The sequence below is a fragment of the Argopecten irradians genome, chromosome 6 (genome assembly GCF_041381155.1).
Source record: "Argopecten irradians isolate NY chromosome 6, Ai_NY, whole genome shotgun sequence".
In the NCBI taxonomy this organism is placed as follows: Eukaryota; Metazoa; Mollusca; class Bivalvia; order Pectinida; family Pectinidae; genus Argopecten; species Argopecten irradians.
This window is the reverse complement of record NC_091139.1, coordinates 34,711,581-34,728,458: the sequence shown is the minus strand read 5'-3', so window position 1 is coordinate 34,728,458 and position 16,878 is coordinate 34,711,581. Positions and strand designations below refer to the sequence as shown.

The window sequence follows — 16,878 nt, the reverse complement described above, 5'->3', positions numbered from 1 at the left end:
GAACTGCAAATGCGAGACACATTTCAAAATATCATCATTAAAGGGACAATTCACTCAGGCTAATTCTTTTACATAACCAAGAAGCAAAATATGGCATAAATGTATTGTTTTACATTTCCTATGAAACATATAATATAAAATATTGACAAATTCCACATCATTGTGTAAGTATTTTAATTGATAACGTTGTAATTACAAATCGTTGATCAATACGATGAAGCAGGTACAATATGTAGGCTGTACCAATATCCGAGCCAAAGTCATGCACGTTAAACAAATGAACTACATAACCACTGTGGAGGTGATAAAATGATTTTCAGGCATGACAATTCACCTAATAAGGTAAACACACTACTGTCAGAGTGATTTGAGCAGTTCTAGACAAAAGTAGCATTACTTTACGAGCAAGGGACAGGGTTCGGCATACAAGATGTTCGCACACAATGTGTAATGGCGGACAGCGAGCGAGTTTGAACATTTCACACGCATTTCACCACCATGGGCTTTTCTGGCATATCAAAGTAAATCCGACTGATCAAATTTCCTTTAGAACTGTTTTTTTTTTCAATATATGTACAAATTTTAAAGTTCTCTTAGACTGAATTGTCCCTTTAATGAAGATAATTATCTTTTATGCCTTCTCTACTGTAAAAACTCCAAACTTGATTTTTATACATGATACATGTACCTACATATATTGCTAGTATGTAGGAAAAATCTTAAATAATGAAAGAAAACAAAAACTTCATAAACAATGGAAACAAAGAATTTCTGAATATATTTATAGTTAATCAAAAGTCACTGGATCCGAAAAATATTTCATCATTACTGCGTGAAATAGTAGATAATTATGAAATAGTATAAATGGCTCTGGTTCCACAGAATAAGCCAACTTGGAAGGAATACTATCAAGAGATATGTTTGAGAGAGACAATCCAATTAAGTTAACAAGAAAGTATGATTCCATAATATAGCATGATTCTACTCCAATATTAACTGCATCAGTTATATCAGAACTTCCATTTTTAGCCCACCATCATCAGATGGTGGGCTATTCAAATCGCTTTTTGTCCGTGGTCCGTCGTCCGTCCTTCCGTCCGTCCTTCCGTCCGTCCGTCCGTCCGTCCGTCCTTCCGTCCGTCCGTCCGTCCGTCCGTCCGTTAACAATTCTTGTTATCGCTATTTCTCAGAAAGTACTGAAGGGATCTGTCTCGTATTTCATATGTAGGTTCCCCTAGGGCCCTAGTTGTGCATATTGAATTTTGGGACCAATCGGTCAACAAGATGGCCGCCAGGCAGCCATCTTGGATTTTGATACTTAAAGTTTGTTATCGCTATTTCTCAGAAAGTACTGAAGGGATCTGTCTCAAATTTCATATGTAGGTTCCCCTAGGGCCCTAGTTGTGCATATTGCATTTTGGGACCAATCGGTCAACAAGATGGCCGCCAGGCAGCCATCTTGGATTTTGATAGTTAAAGTTTGTTATCGCTATTTCTCAGAAAGTACTGAAGGGATCTGTCTCAAATTTTTATATATAGGTTCCCCTAGGGTCCTAGTTGTGCATGTTGCGTTTTGGGACCGATCGGTCAACAGGATGGCCGCCAGGCAGCCATCTTGGATTTTGATAGTTAAAGATTGTTATCGCTATATCTCACAAAGTACTGAAGGGATCTTTCTCAAATTTCATATGTAGGTGCCCCTAGGGCTCTAGTTGTACATAATGCGTTTTTGGATCGATCGGTCAACAAAATGGCCGCCAGGCTGCCATCTTGGATTTTGATAGTTAAGATTGTTATCGCTATTTCTCAGAAAGTATTGAATGAATCTGTCTCAAATTTCATATATAGGTTCCCCTAGGGCCCTAGTTGTGCATATTTCGATTTGGGACCGATCAATCATCAAGATGGCCGCCAAGGAGCCATCTTGGATTTTGATAGTTGAAGTTTGTTACTGCTGTTTCTCAGGAAGTACTGAAGCGATCTGTCTCAAATTTTATATATAGTATGTTTGCAAAAGTTTGAAAAGCAGAGAAAAGATCCCTCTTTCCATTGTCAGACATAGATCATTCTTTGGTGGGCGCCAAGATCCCTCTGGGATCTCTTGTTACAGTGTAGTAGTTATATTCATTTCTCCTTTTTAGCACAAATCATATACACAAACTACCATATACCAATGAACATTGAGAACATCTGATTGATCATCAAATTAAATATAATGAGGACTATGCAGTCAGTAACTAGTCAAGAAACATTATTTTTTTCAGTAACAAAATGAATTACAATGCTACCAAGTCTCGCAACAATTATAAAAGATTGTCTTCCCAAACTAATACAGCCACTTTCATGTGCTATGCCTACTTAAGACCTTAATTATGTGCCTGTTAATTTATGAATAATTTTACAGAATGTCGAATGTCAATTTTTGAGAGATATTGCTAAACAACTGTTATTTTATTTCTAGTTCACTAATTTAAATAATCATTTTCATATTAATATTTGAACCATAGCTTAATTGATAACTTCATATATAATAGCACCATGCATCAGTAGCTTAGCCTTATTGAGAACACATACCAAGGTGATGCATTAACATGAATTGTCCTCATGATCTGATGTTAAAGTGAAATGGCGCCAGGCAATTTGCAATTAATTGTCAACATATGATTCTTTTCATAAACTTTTCATATCACAATGCTACTGAATATTTAAGCATTATTCTCAATATCTTTTGAGGTTATGAAGTCATAGACAAAAACGGACAGACATTCTTTTTCATTGTGCATCTATCCGTTTTTTTTATCATCCGCTTTCTCCAAAACAGTGGATATTAATTTGGGTTTGTCCGTCTGTCTCTGTCTATATAACACTTTGTTTCCGTGCAATAACTGTAACAAATGTAAACCGATTTTCTTCAAACTTGGTGAAAAGGTTAAATGCCTTAAGGGCTCTGCCAAGTTTGATAGCGACTGTCAATGGACCATTGATTTTTGGAGTTATGGCCCTTTGAATTACTAAAAACATCATTTTTTGCCATTTCCGTACAATAAATGTAACAAATGTAAACCGATTTTCTTCAAACTTAGTAACAAGTTTACTTTAAGAACTCCGCCAAGTTCGATTGCGACTTTCAACGGACCTTATTTATGGCCCTTTGCTTAAATAAAAAAAGTCAACTTCTGCCACTTCCGTACAATAACTGTGATAAATATTAACTAATTTTCTTCAAACTTGGTAACAAGGTTGAATGCCTTAAGTGCCTTGCCAGGTTCGATCAACTCTTTCAGTGGACGTTATTTATCAGAGTTATGGCCCTTTAGTTTACTACAAATGTCATTTTTTGCAGCTTCTGTGTAATAACTAACAAATGTTAAAACTTATATTGTTAAAACTTGGTAACAAAGTTAAATACCTTAAGGGCTTAGCCAAGTTTGATCGCCACTTTTGGCAGATCTTAATTAGCATAGTTATGGCTTTTGATTTAATGGGGAAAAAAAGTCATTTTCTTCCACTTCCGTACAATAACTGTAATAAACATTAACTGATTTTCTTCACACTTGGTAACAAAGTTAAATGTCTCTAACTTCCAAATAAGACTTCAATTTATTTTTTCATGTTTCAACCAAGGTTAAACCTAACCTCAATAATGTTTAACTACAATATGTCCTGAAAGCGGGGGATGGAAATTCCACAAATTTGCTTGTTGTCAATGACTTCATAACCCCAAAAGATATTGAGAATAATGCTTATAATTTAATTTAATTCATATAACTCAATTAGGTACTAATTAGGCATAAATTTCTTTAAATCTTTTCTTACTTTTACAATAAAACAAATTGAGTTGTGGTGCATTGATATCTTATGCAATAATTCAGTTTGGCCAGTAACTGTGCCACTGTTATTTATGACGTCATAATATGCAACATACAATTCTTTTGGTCTATGGAACAAGAGGCCCAGAGGGCCTGTATCGCTCACCTGGTATGTAATGCCAAGTAATGTTCTGAATACAGGTTCATTGTTTCTTTTCTGAAGGAATTTTAATATTAACCTCTAATTCCCCTATTGGGCCCTGCCACTCCTACCCCCAGCGGGTCAGAGGCAAAATTTATACAAGTTCTGTGCCCCTTCCCCAAAGGATGTTTCTGGCCAAATTTGGTTACAATCCATGCAGAACTCTAGGACAAGTAGCGATTTATAGGATTTACCTCTATTTCCCCTATTGGGCCCCGCCCCTCCTGCCCCCGGGGGGTCAGAGCCAAAATTTATACAAGTTCTGTTCCCCTTCCCCCAAGGATGTTTGTGGCCAAATTTGGTTACAATCCATTCAGAACTCTATGACTAGGAGCGATTTAAAGGAAATGTTGACAGACGGACGACGGACAGACGGACGGACATCGGACGCCGCGCCATGACATAAGCTCATCGGCCCTTTGGGCCAGGTGAGCTAAAAACAACCTCAAAGATCTAACCAATAGAAATGGGTGCAACATAAAAAAAATAAATTATTATCATATGCAAATATTGCACAATAGAAGTAGAATAATTTCATATTGGTAGATAGATTTTAAGAAAATGGAGATGATCAATGAACTTTGATGCTGATATATCTACATGTATAAACAACATTTCAAAAAAGTTTCCAAGATTAAATGAGTCTGATATTTGAAAGTAAACAGGAAATCTCTAAAATGTAACTCATTCTAAAAAGTAGTGAATAACAACGCCTGATTTTAATTCAAAGCTAGCAGCATAATTGTTCTTGGTTACACCAGCTAGCTGTTTTGAAATTGACCATAAATTGAAACATAATTAATAAACAGTCATTCCTTGACAAGCATAAATACAGAAATTTCAAAATTGATCGCATTACGTATAATATATAATGTAATGGAAGTCAAACCACTATAAGGGATTCATCTGATACTTACAAGTTCAAAACTTATATGGTACATTATATTATGTCCATAATAATTATTTCAAATCTTGATGTAAATGTCCAAAGCAGACATGCATATACCATTTGTCTATAATAAGGAATTTGGAAATTGATTACTAAATGATTGACATTTATATTTATAGAAAATAAGATGTTGCATGACTTCATACGTGTAAATATTTAAGAATGATTCGAAAAAGTTTCAAAATTTAATTAGTATGATAATTTTTTAAAGTAAAAAGTAAATCTCCTTCTAACTGACATGTAACTCATTCTTTAAAAATTAGTGAAAAACAAACTGAATTGAATTGCAAGCATAATAGCTGTTCTTGGTTACGTGATACAATGCTATCTGTTTTGAAAATGACCATGCACTGTATTGAATATAATGGAAACAATTTATTAATTAAGCAGTCATTCCTTGACAAGCTTAAGTACAGAATGTTCAAGAATTGATTACTTTATCTAATGGAAGTCATAATTACCATGAGGGAATTATCTGATTATTATTAGGATCAGTTTTAAACATGCATTGTCCAAACTAATTATTCCAAACCTTGATGTGAATGTCCAAAGAAAACATATATGTACATTGGTCAATTTTCATCTTTAAGGTAAATGAAAATAAAATGTTGCATTTACAAAATGCAATGAAATAAATGCCTAAAAAACACTCTGCACATTTGTATCAGGAAACAATGCATGCATTCTAGTTCTAATAATTCACAATGAACACTCTTGTCTACTCCTTGGGAGATATATTTCTATCACAATGACTATCACAATCAACGATATTTCTGGACAAGTGTAATATTTATCTAACAATGAATTCGTTTGAACACTAAATTTATCTTCAAGTCTGCATGTCCTTATTTTGACCCAGATTATTTCGGACAGTGTCCACTACCTCAGAAAGCTTAGCTATGCGATATCCTGGAAAGACTGATAGCCACTCATCGACAGTGTTTGGGTAGAATATCTGAGATAGGGCTGTTTGGAGTCTACGGTACAACATCTGTAGGCTGTCCAGGATCCTATAAAGGTACAAATAATAAAAGTTAAAAACAATCATTTTATTTAGAAACAGTATTATTTGGCACCCTGATTTAATATACAATGTATACATTATTATACCATACTTTCAAATTCTACACATTTGACAAGAGATACTGTCGTCTTTAATATTTTATGTGTGATCTGTATGTGTCATAGTATCTTGAAAAATCTTATTGCATTAATTTAAAGATAATTAACAATATGGGTTTTTAACTATAGCCCATTGTCAATAAACTAAACTATGAATAATATGACTCAATTTAATAATTCATTAATACACAATTTTTCTTGAAAATCGCGCCAATTTACATGACGATATACCGGAAGTTGCGGAGGTTGTTTTGAATTCCAGAATGGTTTCCGATACGCCACGACATCACACTTGGATATTTTTTTCAATGGGTGAAAATTGTCTACATATAATATTGAATGTTTAAAATCATTAAATAAATCAAATAAAAGCAATGAAGTGAAAATTATATGCTATCTCTGTGGTTTTTGCGGTCGCTGTCGTAAATGGGAATGGATTTTTAAACACCGGAAGTGCCGTTCGTCGCTATAAATCATAAGAGGGGACCCGGCCGGACCGAAATTCCGGAATTCTAAAAAAATCGCATACGAATTTCCTTTAAACACACAATTTGGAGAAAATCATAAAAAAAACAAACAGACATAAACCAGATATCATATCACAAAAACGTATGAACTGATGTGGAATGTTTTTTTGCGGCATGATTTTCAAAAAATAGTCAAATATAACCCATCTTAGCACTGGATGAAATAGGGGTAGGGTTGCCAGTTACAAACTTCAAGCTTACAAAATTGTGAAATTTTGATCGAGGACCCCGTGTTTTTATATGATATTTGAAAAACATATTACCTTGGGCATATCATATACAAATATTGTGAAATTGACATGGGTTTTCATTTCCTTTTTGGCCTATTCATTGATTTTTTACCGGCGAAAATATGGCAAAACATGATAATTACGTATAGAAACGGTCCTGGGAAATAACAAAAATTAGTTCGCATTGGTAAAAATAAAATAGTCTTGTATATTGTTCTACCGTAAGAAATTTAGGACAAAAAATCAACAGGATCGAGACTATATTCACCCTAATATTACAGAAAACATAATTTTACGAATTTTTCTATTTTCGGTCAGCAAATTTGCATGGATGGTATATTTCAAGCTCAAATACCTCAAAAAGTAATTCGAGAACACCCATTTATCTTTACAGATTTGAAATCTACATGAAAAATGCAAGAAAATAAGACCTGTTAGAAAAAAATGACATGGGTTTTCCCAAAAGTATGGAGCTACCTTAATACACAATTTTCCTTTCATAATTAGCCACATTTTGACACTCACTCTACAGCTTGAGCTAGAAGAGGTTCCACATGGACAGGGTTGGCAAAGTTCCGCTTTAAGTGGTATTCATTCATCCAGGTCAATCGACTAAAACCATTTCAATTAAAAAAATATCAATTAACAGATAAAGAAATCTTTAATTTAATTAGTTTCATTTAGCTAGCTCATTAAGTAGTGGTATAAATAAGGAAGGCGTCAATTTACATTTGGGAGACAAACTGGAAAGTTATATACCATATCTCTATACTTAAATTCAATTTATCTTTAACTTACAAGATAATTATTACATTAAACTTTAACGATAATAAATACATTCATTAACTCTCTTTTAAACAATTTGTCTGCAGTGTGTTTTAGATATAAGCTTACGCCTCATTGTTCATGAAGTCATCAAAAGCCAGGTCAACTCGGATAAACTCCAGCATTGCCTTGTATATGTCTGACCCCGGAAACTCCACATGGGGCATCTCGCTCCTTAAAAACATACAACCAAGATAATAATTCAAGTCTACACTTCTACAAAGGAAGAAAAACAAACGAAATAATAATTTATTTTTTAAACAAAAAACATCAACTAGGATATCCTAATTCTTACTTAATTGTAAATACAATGTACATAATTCTTGATTGATAAGAAAAATGAAAACAACTAAATGCAAATAACTTATTACTCAGACTTTGGATTGGAAGATGAAAAACATCATGTAGTTTATTAATCTTTTTCAGAACAAATAATGATAGTTCCATACTTACAAGTGTGGTGCGTTGATAGGAATGAGACTTGTAGATTTCAGTTGCTTAGAAACCTCGTTGTGGATATCATAAGTAAATGTGCCTACATAAAGATCAAACAGAAACATATTTGTCAATGAAAACATATTCTGCTAAAAGAACAATTCATGGATATTATGATGTCCATTATATAATATCTAGGCCTTCTTGATAGATAATAGGACTGGTTGAGAATCGTTATATTTTAATGATCCTAAAAATATATTTGTAACTTTTATAGGTATTATCACTTCACTTTAACAAATAAATTTTAAATTATTTATTTCACAAGCATCATTAGACTTACCTTTATTGACAATTGCGAGGCAAATAGCGAGAGATGGCAGTGCCTGTGGTAATAGTTCACAGAGGATAGCATAGTGGTCATACCTACGATAATATATGTCATATATTGTGATATGTGACGTAGTCAACATTGCCTATAAAGCTGGTTATTTTCAGGCCGGGGTCAAAATTGTTGCTATTTGGGCCAACACTATTACAAAAAAAAACAATGTTTTGTGATTTGGCTATAAGAGGTCAATACATTTCTCAAATTTCAGGAATACAATTTTTCCGACTATATGTAGCAATGTCCTGCAAAACTGAAAATATCCACCCTAAAAAATGTACTGTAACAATTAATGTTAGTAGAATGTCAATTGCCATTTATGGCAGGTTAAATTGATAAAACATCTGTCTAGAGAGATTATAGAAACCATTAGGTCCAATTAAGGACCTTGACATTGCATATTTTTATTCCTGTTTCATACAACTTCCAAATGTTTACTATGGAAAGAGTGTTAAAATAAATTCAGTTTGCCTAAATGAGTGTTAAGCAGACAACAGATAGTATGTCATTATGATCTGTTTCTGAAGAAAACTATCTTACCTCTGCCAGCCTGTGATAGCGAAGCCACGGAAGTTATGGAATTTGGGTTTCTCCTTCTCCAGTACCTGTAGCCAGCTGATGTGGTTCTCCACGTGATATTTGATGTTTGTTACATACACACTGGAACCTGTAGCACCTTTAAACGCACTGGCGAACCAGATGTTTGGAAACACTTTAGAAAACTTGTCCCATATATCTAGAAATAGAACATATTTAATGGATTGTAACAATAATATTAGAAAACCAAGTTACAACATGACAAAGTATTAATTTACTGCTATGACTTATTTCAATACATGTCAAAATATCTTGTGGGGAGTAAAACATGTATGGGGTACTACAACATGGAAGGAAACTGAATATGATTTAGCAAGACGTGTGTGGTTGGACTGCAGGTAATTAAACACTAAACACTTTCACATAAGATCAGGGTATTTAATCCTGACAGTTTTTGTTAATGACACATGCTACCACTATGCCAGGTAGCATGTACTGTTTATGCTATTTGACCATCTGACCATGATTTGTTAAATATACTGTTATCAGCAGAGACTTGTACATACAATCGGGAACTAAGATGATTTAGTAACTTTTATTTATGATATATAGCTGTGGACAGTGTTTGTGTGACTTACCAGCCGGGAGTAGGAAGTTACTGAGGTAGTGCCACACCATCACATCTACCAGACCTCCAAGTCCAGACCCTACAAAACATCATATCGCCTTCATTGACCTACATATGCATATCAAACTAATGTAATACAGAAATACAGAACAAATCACAACCAGAGGTTGTTTATTGGATTTCCTGGAGTTCTTACAGCTAGGAAGAGCTGATTTAAATATCTTATATTCAAGTCACCAATACATGTAGATGTCACTTCAGCAAAAACCAAAAAGATTGGTTCAGATCTTCTTACATTGAATTACATTAAATTTCACTGAGTACATCAAACTTTTGTTATACCTTGGAGAACAGGGAGTTCAGTAAAGCGCATCATGTCGTCCCACATGATTGCCTTGACGTCCGGATATTTGGCCTTGAGGTAGAGTAAAACAGTCTGTGTATGGGCAAAGAAAATCTGCTGCGTAGACAAGTTCTCCAGACTCATCCTCTTCTTACACTTGTCACAGACGCCGATGTGGTACACCTAGAACAAGAAAATATCAATTTTACTATTTGGAAGTAAACTACTCACTGACAAACAATATTAGTCATGTAATTCCCAGGACAAAAAACAGGAAAGCCATTGTCTCGGGTTAAATATATTTCAATTGTGAAACAAACTGTTTAAACTTATACTGATTGAGCTTTTTGGCCAAGATTTAAGTACACACTGCAGGTATGTCAAAATATTTTAAGTGCTAAACCAGAGTTCCAGAGGAAAACTCATAACATCAGATCTGGGTGACTCCACACCAATGTAGTCGTACCTGATCAGGGAATCAAACCTATATCATCTTGATGAAACAGAAAGTGATCAATTGTACCATCCGGCCACCAACACATCCAAGTTGATGGCTTATACATATATACAGGGCAGAAAAAACTGTTTTATAGTTATGTTTTCTTTTTATGTATATGGAAACCATCACATGCACATGGTTCGTTTTTACTTATACATGTATATATATATAAACACAGGAAAAAGTTGAATACAAATTTAATTCTCTGAAAATATTTGCTGATGCAATATATGGATATGAAACAACAATGACCTTACTTCCTGGTAAAGTTGAAAACCACATATATTTTGGTTACCTCATCAGCCCCTATATGGAACCACCGTATCCCTGGGTGAAGTTGAATCACTTGGTCAATCATCATGGTGACAGCTGTGAGAGAATCAGCATTGGAGGGACAGAGTGCCATGGGAAAAGTTGGAACTTCTCGTAACGATGCAAACTTTTCATGTTTTAATACAAACTGAAAAGAAACAAATTTGGTTGAAATCAAAATAGTTTCTTTCATTTATTATTCAAAAAAGTGACAAAAACTAGAACATCTTGAACATAAATATTCAGCAATTGTACCAGGTAAGTAAGGTGTACGTTTATTTACTATTTACCATAGATAAGAAGTTTTTGAAAATATTGAAGAACGCCATAAGTACACCTAATTTGGTACATTGAATTTCATAAATAAGAAGTGTTGAGTAATTAATATACATAAACCCTTAGCTACAGATGCGGATAACTCTATCTGTGGATTGTGAGAAAGTTTTAACATCAACTTGAAATGCTTTAAAATCATCATAATATCAAGATCTAACCTCAAAATGGCCAAATGTCTGAACCAATGGGATGACTATGAGATCATTATCAGCAGCAAGCTGTAAAATCCTCTCTATGGCTTCCTTACTGTAAACATCAAGTTATATAAGTTAAACAAAAATCAAAGGTAAAACAGTCTAATTTGATTTCTGATTCTCAAAATTTTTATCCAATGACAGCAAAAAATAATCAAATTTTCCATCTATAAATGATTACACCATCATATGATGATCATTATTCTTTTTACAGGAGCAGGTTATTATATATATATCTATAACTTTATATAATTTTAGATATGATCCAATGGGGCTGAATAGCTATAAGGTTTACCTGTAAGCATATTCACAAGCTATCTCTTCCAGGTCTCCCCAATAGGGGAACATATCCTCATACTCAATCAATAATCCTGTAGCACCAAACTGCTTCAGCATGGGGAAGACCTGTCACACAAATATTTACTTCATTTTGTCAAATAGTTATAAGTACTAGGCAGCTATAGTAACAATTTTTTTTCAAACATGTACAGTATCTTTGATACATTATTAATATTTTTATACAGAGAATTAAGGTTATTGTGCATTTTACAAGTGCATAATTATATATGTACATGTACTTTTAAGTTTATCTTTTGATTTGATCAAGACAATTTAGTTAAATAAAACATGTATTTCATATTCTGTAACCGAAATTAATTCATAGCAAACATATACATGTACATTGATGATGAATATATAAAATGTATATGGAACATAAAAATAATGTTATAGACCTATTTTATTTATTATATTAATTCATATGCATGTGGTACTTAATTTGTATAAACTAACATATGGTGTATAATATGGGTTGACATATATACATTACAAAGGAAACTTAGGTCAATCAGTACCTTTTCCAGATAATCAACTTTTGGGGGAGCACCTTTGAGATCCAAATGGACCAATCTGGTAAAAGAACAAACCATAAATGAAAGCCAACAAGCAAATTTGTGGAATGTCCATCCCTTGCTTTCAGGACATATTGTATAGGTAAACATTATTGAGGTTAGGTTTGACCTGGGTTGAAACATGATGTGGCAATCAGATTTGGCTAAGCCCTTAAGACATTTAACATTGTTTCGAATTTGAAGAAAATCAGTTAATATTAATTACAATTATTGTACGGAAGTGGCAGAATTTTTTTTTTTATTATTAAAGAAAAAGGCCATAACTCTGCTAATTAAGATCTGCCAAAGTGGTGATCAAACTTGGCTAAGCCCTTAAGGCATTTAACTTTGTTACCAAGTTTTAACAATATTAGTTTTAACATGTGTTAGTTATTACACGTACAAAAAACTAGAAACTGCAGAAAAATGACGTTTGTAGTAAATTAAAGGGCCATAACTCTGATAATTTGATAAATAACATAGATAACATCCGTTGCAAGACTTGATTGAACCTGGCCAGGAACTTAAGGCATTCAACCTTGTTACCAAGTTTGAAGAAGGTCGATTAATATTTATTTAAGTTATTGTACGGAAGTGATAGAAACTGACTTTTTTATTTAAGCAAAGGGCCATAACTCTGCTAAATAAGGTTCATTGAAAGTTGTGATCGAACTTGCCCGAGTTCTTAAGGCATTTAACCTTGTTACAAAAAATTGGTTTACATTTGTTACACTTATTGCACCGAAATGGCAGAAAATGACGGTTTTAGTAATTCAAAGGGCCACTACTCCGCCAAATAAAGTCCATCAACAGTCGCGATCAAACTTGGCCGAGCCCTTAAGGCATTTAACCTTGTCACCAAGTTTGAAGAAAATTGGTTTATATTTGTTACAGTTATTGCACCGAAACAAAGTGTTACAGACAGACAGAAGGACAAACCCAAATTCATATCCCCTGTTTCAGAGAAAGTGGGGGATTATTAATATTAAATGAATGAACCATATATTGTGGAGCCCAACATTTGTTGGAAAACAAGATTAAATAATATATCTTTGTAAGTACTGCATTGTATAATCAACGCAATGATATCGTCAACATAAAGTTGAGAAAGTTACAAATGGTGGCTGGTAATAATATGATGTATTGTTAGAAGTTGAAGTAAGCATGCTAAGTTACTGTCATTGTATGTGTTGATGTACATGTACATGTACAATAGATGAATTGACATCAGGAACATAAATATACATATGTAGGTATGAAAGAAAATGTATTATATTTTTGTTGAGATGAAGAATAGACGATCAATCAGATGTATTGCATGTAGCTAGATTGGTCTCCATACTTTGTTGAAGACTTAATTAATTGGTACATATATACATGTATATCTGTACCATATTCAACACAATAACTGCCCCATCCCTATAATTGTCCCTTCCCATTAATTGTGGCCACAATTATGTATATGCTGAGTGACCTCAGATTAAAGACAGACTGATATATGAAAAAGTTTCTTTATTTTTTTGTTGTTTTGCAAATTGATGTATGTTCATGACTCACTTGTGCCAAAAATATAAATGAAACATTTAATTTTATAGTCCTGATATGGCTCTATAAAGCACTACCTTATTTCTTTCATTTTTGTATAATATATAAGATTTACCTATGTTCATCCTGATGGTGTGCCATCCCTGGCCCTTATATACAATATCACAAGCTGGAACTCATCAAGCACAAATCTGCAAAAAAATAAGATCAATATTTACAAATATATAGTACACACAAATATACTTATGTAATACATTTGTAATAATCTTTTATTTTCAATTGAATCTAATTTTATGTTGGAAATAACCCCACACAAGGGTTGGGGTAATTAAAAATGTAATTGTAATTAATTGCAATTAATTACATTTTTTCAAGTAATTGAAAGTAATTTGTAATTAAGAAATATTTCAATTACATGTAATTGTAATTCATTACATTCTAAAAATGTGTAATTAACAATTACATTTCAATTACTTTTCAATTACATAATACATATTTACTAATGTCTAATACCAAGATTAATTAATGACATATATTTGGCTATATAGAAATTTAAACAATTGCATGTAAGTAACACATGTGAGGCAGTGACCATAGTATACACTACACTTGTACCTGTTTTACCTGTAGTTTACCCCTCAGGCACTATACAGGTGTGAGGTGTGAACACATAGCCTGTGATTACAACTCACAAAGGTCTTGCTTATATAACATCTGTTGATCACTAATTAGCATATCTAATGAAGGCAAAAGTATAGATGATAGCTCATATTAGTCTTCACCGCCCCCTGCCAAGAAAATTAAAACAGAAGTCTTTTTCAGTTTTCTTCCCATTACACCCCCACGAAAGAGACACAACTCAGGTCTTAAATTCAATGCTTTAATGAGAGATGTTGTGACCCATTAAAGTTCTGGAAAGATAATCCTTGCTGATATCCAAATTCGTCTATTTTAGCTAGCAAGCATTTATAGCTATACCAGCCACTTCTGCTCCAGTAGAGAGATTGTTTAGTGCTGCTGCCAAAGTATTCCGATCACACATAATCAGACTGTCTGATGATAATTTTCAAGCTGATGATGATAAAATGCAATTCAAAAACATGAATACCTGGTACCTAAAGTTGACACATTTGCCAATGTTACTGCTAGGTCCAATAAAAATGTACATGTAAAACTAATACACCCTACCAGTACTCAATTGTAACTTGCGGTTTATGTGAAGTGAACATGTGTTCTGTCAGAATTTACTGATATTGACTTATATATCTGTATCAATGCTAAATTGTATGACGTTATCAAAAATAAACATATTAGGAAAATGTAATGTGTAATTGTAATTAATTACTTTTTGAATGTAATTGTAATTGTAATTAATTACATTTACAAAACTGAGTAATTGTAATTGTAATTGTAATTGACTTTAGACCAAGTAATTGTAATTGTAATTAATTACATTGCAATGTAATTGACCCCAACCCTGCCCCACACATGTGCATACACCTACATTGTAATAATCAAATCAGAATGCATACAGTAGGGCTTGAGAAACTTATGTACACGTATATGTTAAGCATGTTGTATACATAAATAATGTATATGAAAAAGCGGATGAACACACATTTAATAACTCTCCAATATGAAAGATGTCAGAGATGCGCGGGGGAAACTAAAATCAAACAGGAATCGGGATTAAGCTACCTGGCTACTGCACGAGTACGTTTGCTGCATAGGCAAATTACATCGACGATAGCATAGTTTCAACAAACCGCCGCCACTATAGTGTGCATGCATATGATAAAAGAGAATATTATATACCTTGTGCGAACCAATTTGCACACAACACGGCACTGTCAGCTTTGTATTATGGATATTTCGTCTTAATTATTACAACACAGCATCAAACTTGTTTACATTTTTCTCGATATCTGGGTCACTCAGAAGCTTTGCACTCACCTACACCTTCAAACGTTTTTAAGACTCAAAGTGAAAGGTGCGTTCTATTTGAACAAGAGAGGACACATATGTTTTGTTTGTGATTTATTGTATTTAATTAATAGACCAGAAACATATTCATAGAGTATGTATATATATATATACATGTATGTTTCTGAATAAACCAAATACTATTTTGACACCCTTCACGAAGAAAAATAAATACATTGCCAAGATTTGGTTAATTAGTTAGTTGAGACAGAAAATGATCAATGTATTTAACTTAAATTGATTTTTTATGTTATGGAGATATAACACAAAAATCTTATTGTACTCTATTATGATGAAATCACACTCAGATTTTTGTAATTTGAATGGATTTTTTATGTTATGGAGATATAACACAAAAATCTTAGTGTACTCTATAAATAAACCGCGAAGCGGTTTATGAAGAGAGTACACTCAGATTTTTGTGTTATATCTCCATAACATAAAAAAATCTATTCAAATTAATCCTTATAATTCAATTTACTAAATATAATCTCTTCAATATTCAATATTCATTCTGGGACTCTTTTGTCTATGAAATCATTACGCCGTCATCTCAGCCAATCAGAAGCAACGCTACAAACGGCGACGCCATTTTTCCTTTATGGGCTGACAAAGTAAATTTTCAAGCCAATGAAAACGCTCGTAACAAGCCAAATTGAATTATATATGTATAAATGTTTCTGGCCGAGACATGACCATATTATTTTTTAATGAACACAGTGTTATTAATTTTAAAGAAATAAACCAGTGTTCTTGTAAGAATATTAAAAAAAAAAAAAAAAAAAAAACCGTTCCATTTATTTCACATGTGTTCCGACCTCCGATAGAACATGCAAAATGAAAAAAAAAATGGAATACATGTAAATATTTCAAATTTATCTTAAATTTTACAGTTAACCAAAGCAAAAACAAAAGATGTGTTATCACAAGTTTTCGAATCCAAGATTGACTTACATAAATATTAAACGACTTTAATACTGAATATTAGTTCGAACTTCATACATATCTGGTATCCTGAGTGTGTATGGGGGATCAATCGCAAGGTCTATTGTCATCACCTGGTTAACTGTCAAACAAGTATGAAATGGTTACAAATGAAGCCACAAACAGACAGATTCTTTATT

General features: G+C 33.1%; 1 protein-coding gene across 1 annotated transcript; it reads right to left on the bottom strand.

Annotated features, from left to right (window-relative positions):
• Nucleotides 1-5,320: 5,320 nt before the first annotated feature.
• Nucleotides 5,321-15,701, bottom strand: LOC138325715 (hexosaminidase D-like). Its single transcript, XM_069271553.1, has 14 exons — nucleotides 15,587-15,701; nucleotides 13,887-13,962; nucleotides 12,191-12,245; nucleotides 11,632-11,741; nucleotides 11,301-11,388; nucleotides 10,790-10,954; nucleotides 9,995-10,178; nucleotides 9,663-9,731; nucleotides 9,028-9,223; nucleotides 8,443-8,525; nucleotides 8,118-8,199; nucleotides 7,734-7,838; nucleotides 7,365-7,451; nucleotides 5,321-5,970 (listed from the first exon to the last, which is right to left on the bottom strand). The coding sequence occupies exons 2-14, from the start codon at nucleotides 13,910-13,912 to the stop codon at nucleotides 5,790-5,792; spliced, it is 1,431 nt and encodes a 476-aa protein (XP_069127654.1). The 5' UTR covers nucleotides 13,913-13,962; nucleotides 15,587-15,701; the 3' UTR covers nucleotides 5,321-5,789.
• Nucleotides 15,702-16,878: the final 1,177 nt, after the last annotated feature.

Bases quoted from the DNA above. Each gene is read 5' to 3' on its own strand.
- LOC138325715 (XM_069271553.1), bottom strand. From the start codon at position 13,912: ATGGCACACCATCAGGATGAACATAG. The intron at 11,742-12,190 runs GTACTGATTGAC...TTTGTGTGACAG, and splicing joins AAGTTGATTATCTGGAAAAG to GTCTTCCCCATGCTGAAGCA. The intron at 11,389-11,631 runs GTAAACCTTATA...TGATGTTTACAG, and splicing joins GCTTGTGAATATGCTTACAG to TAAGGAAGCCATAGAGAGGA.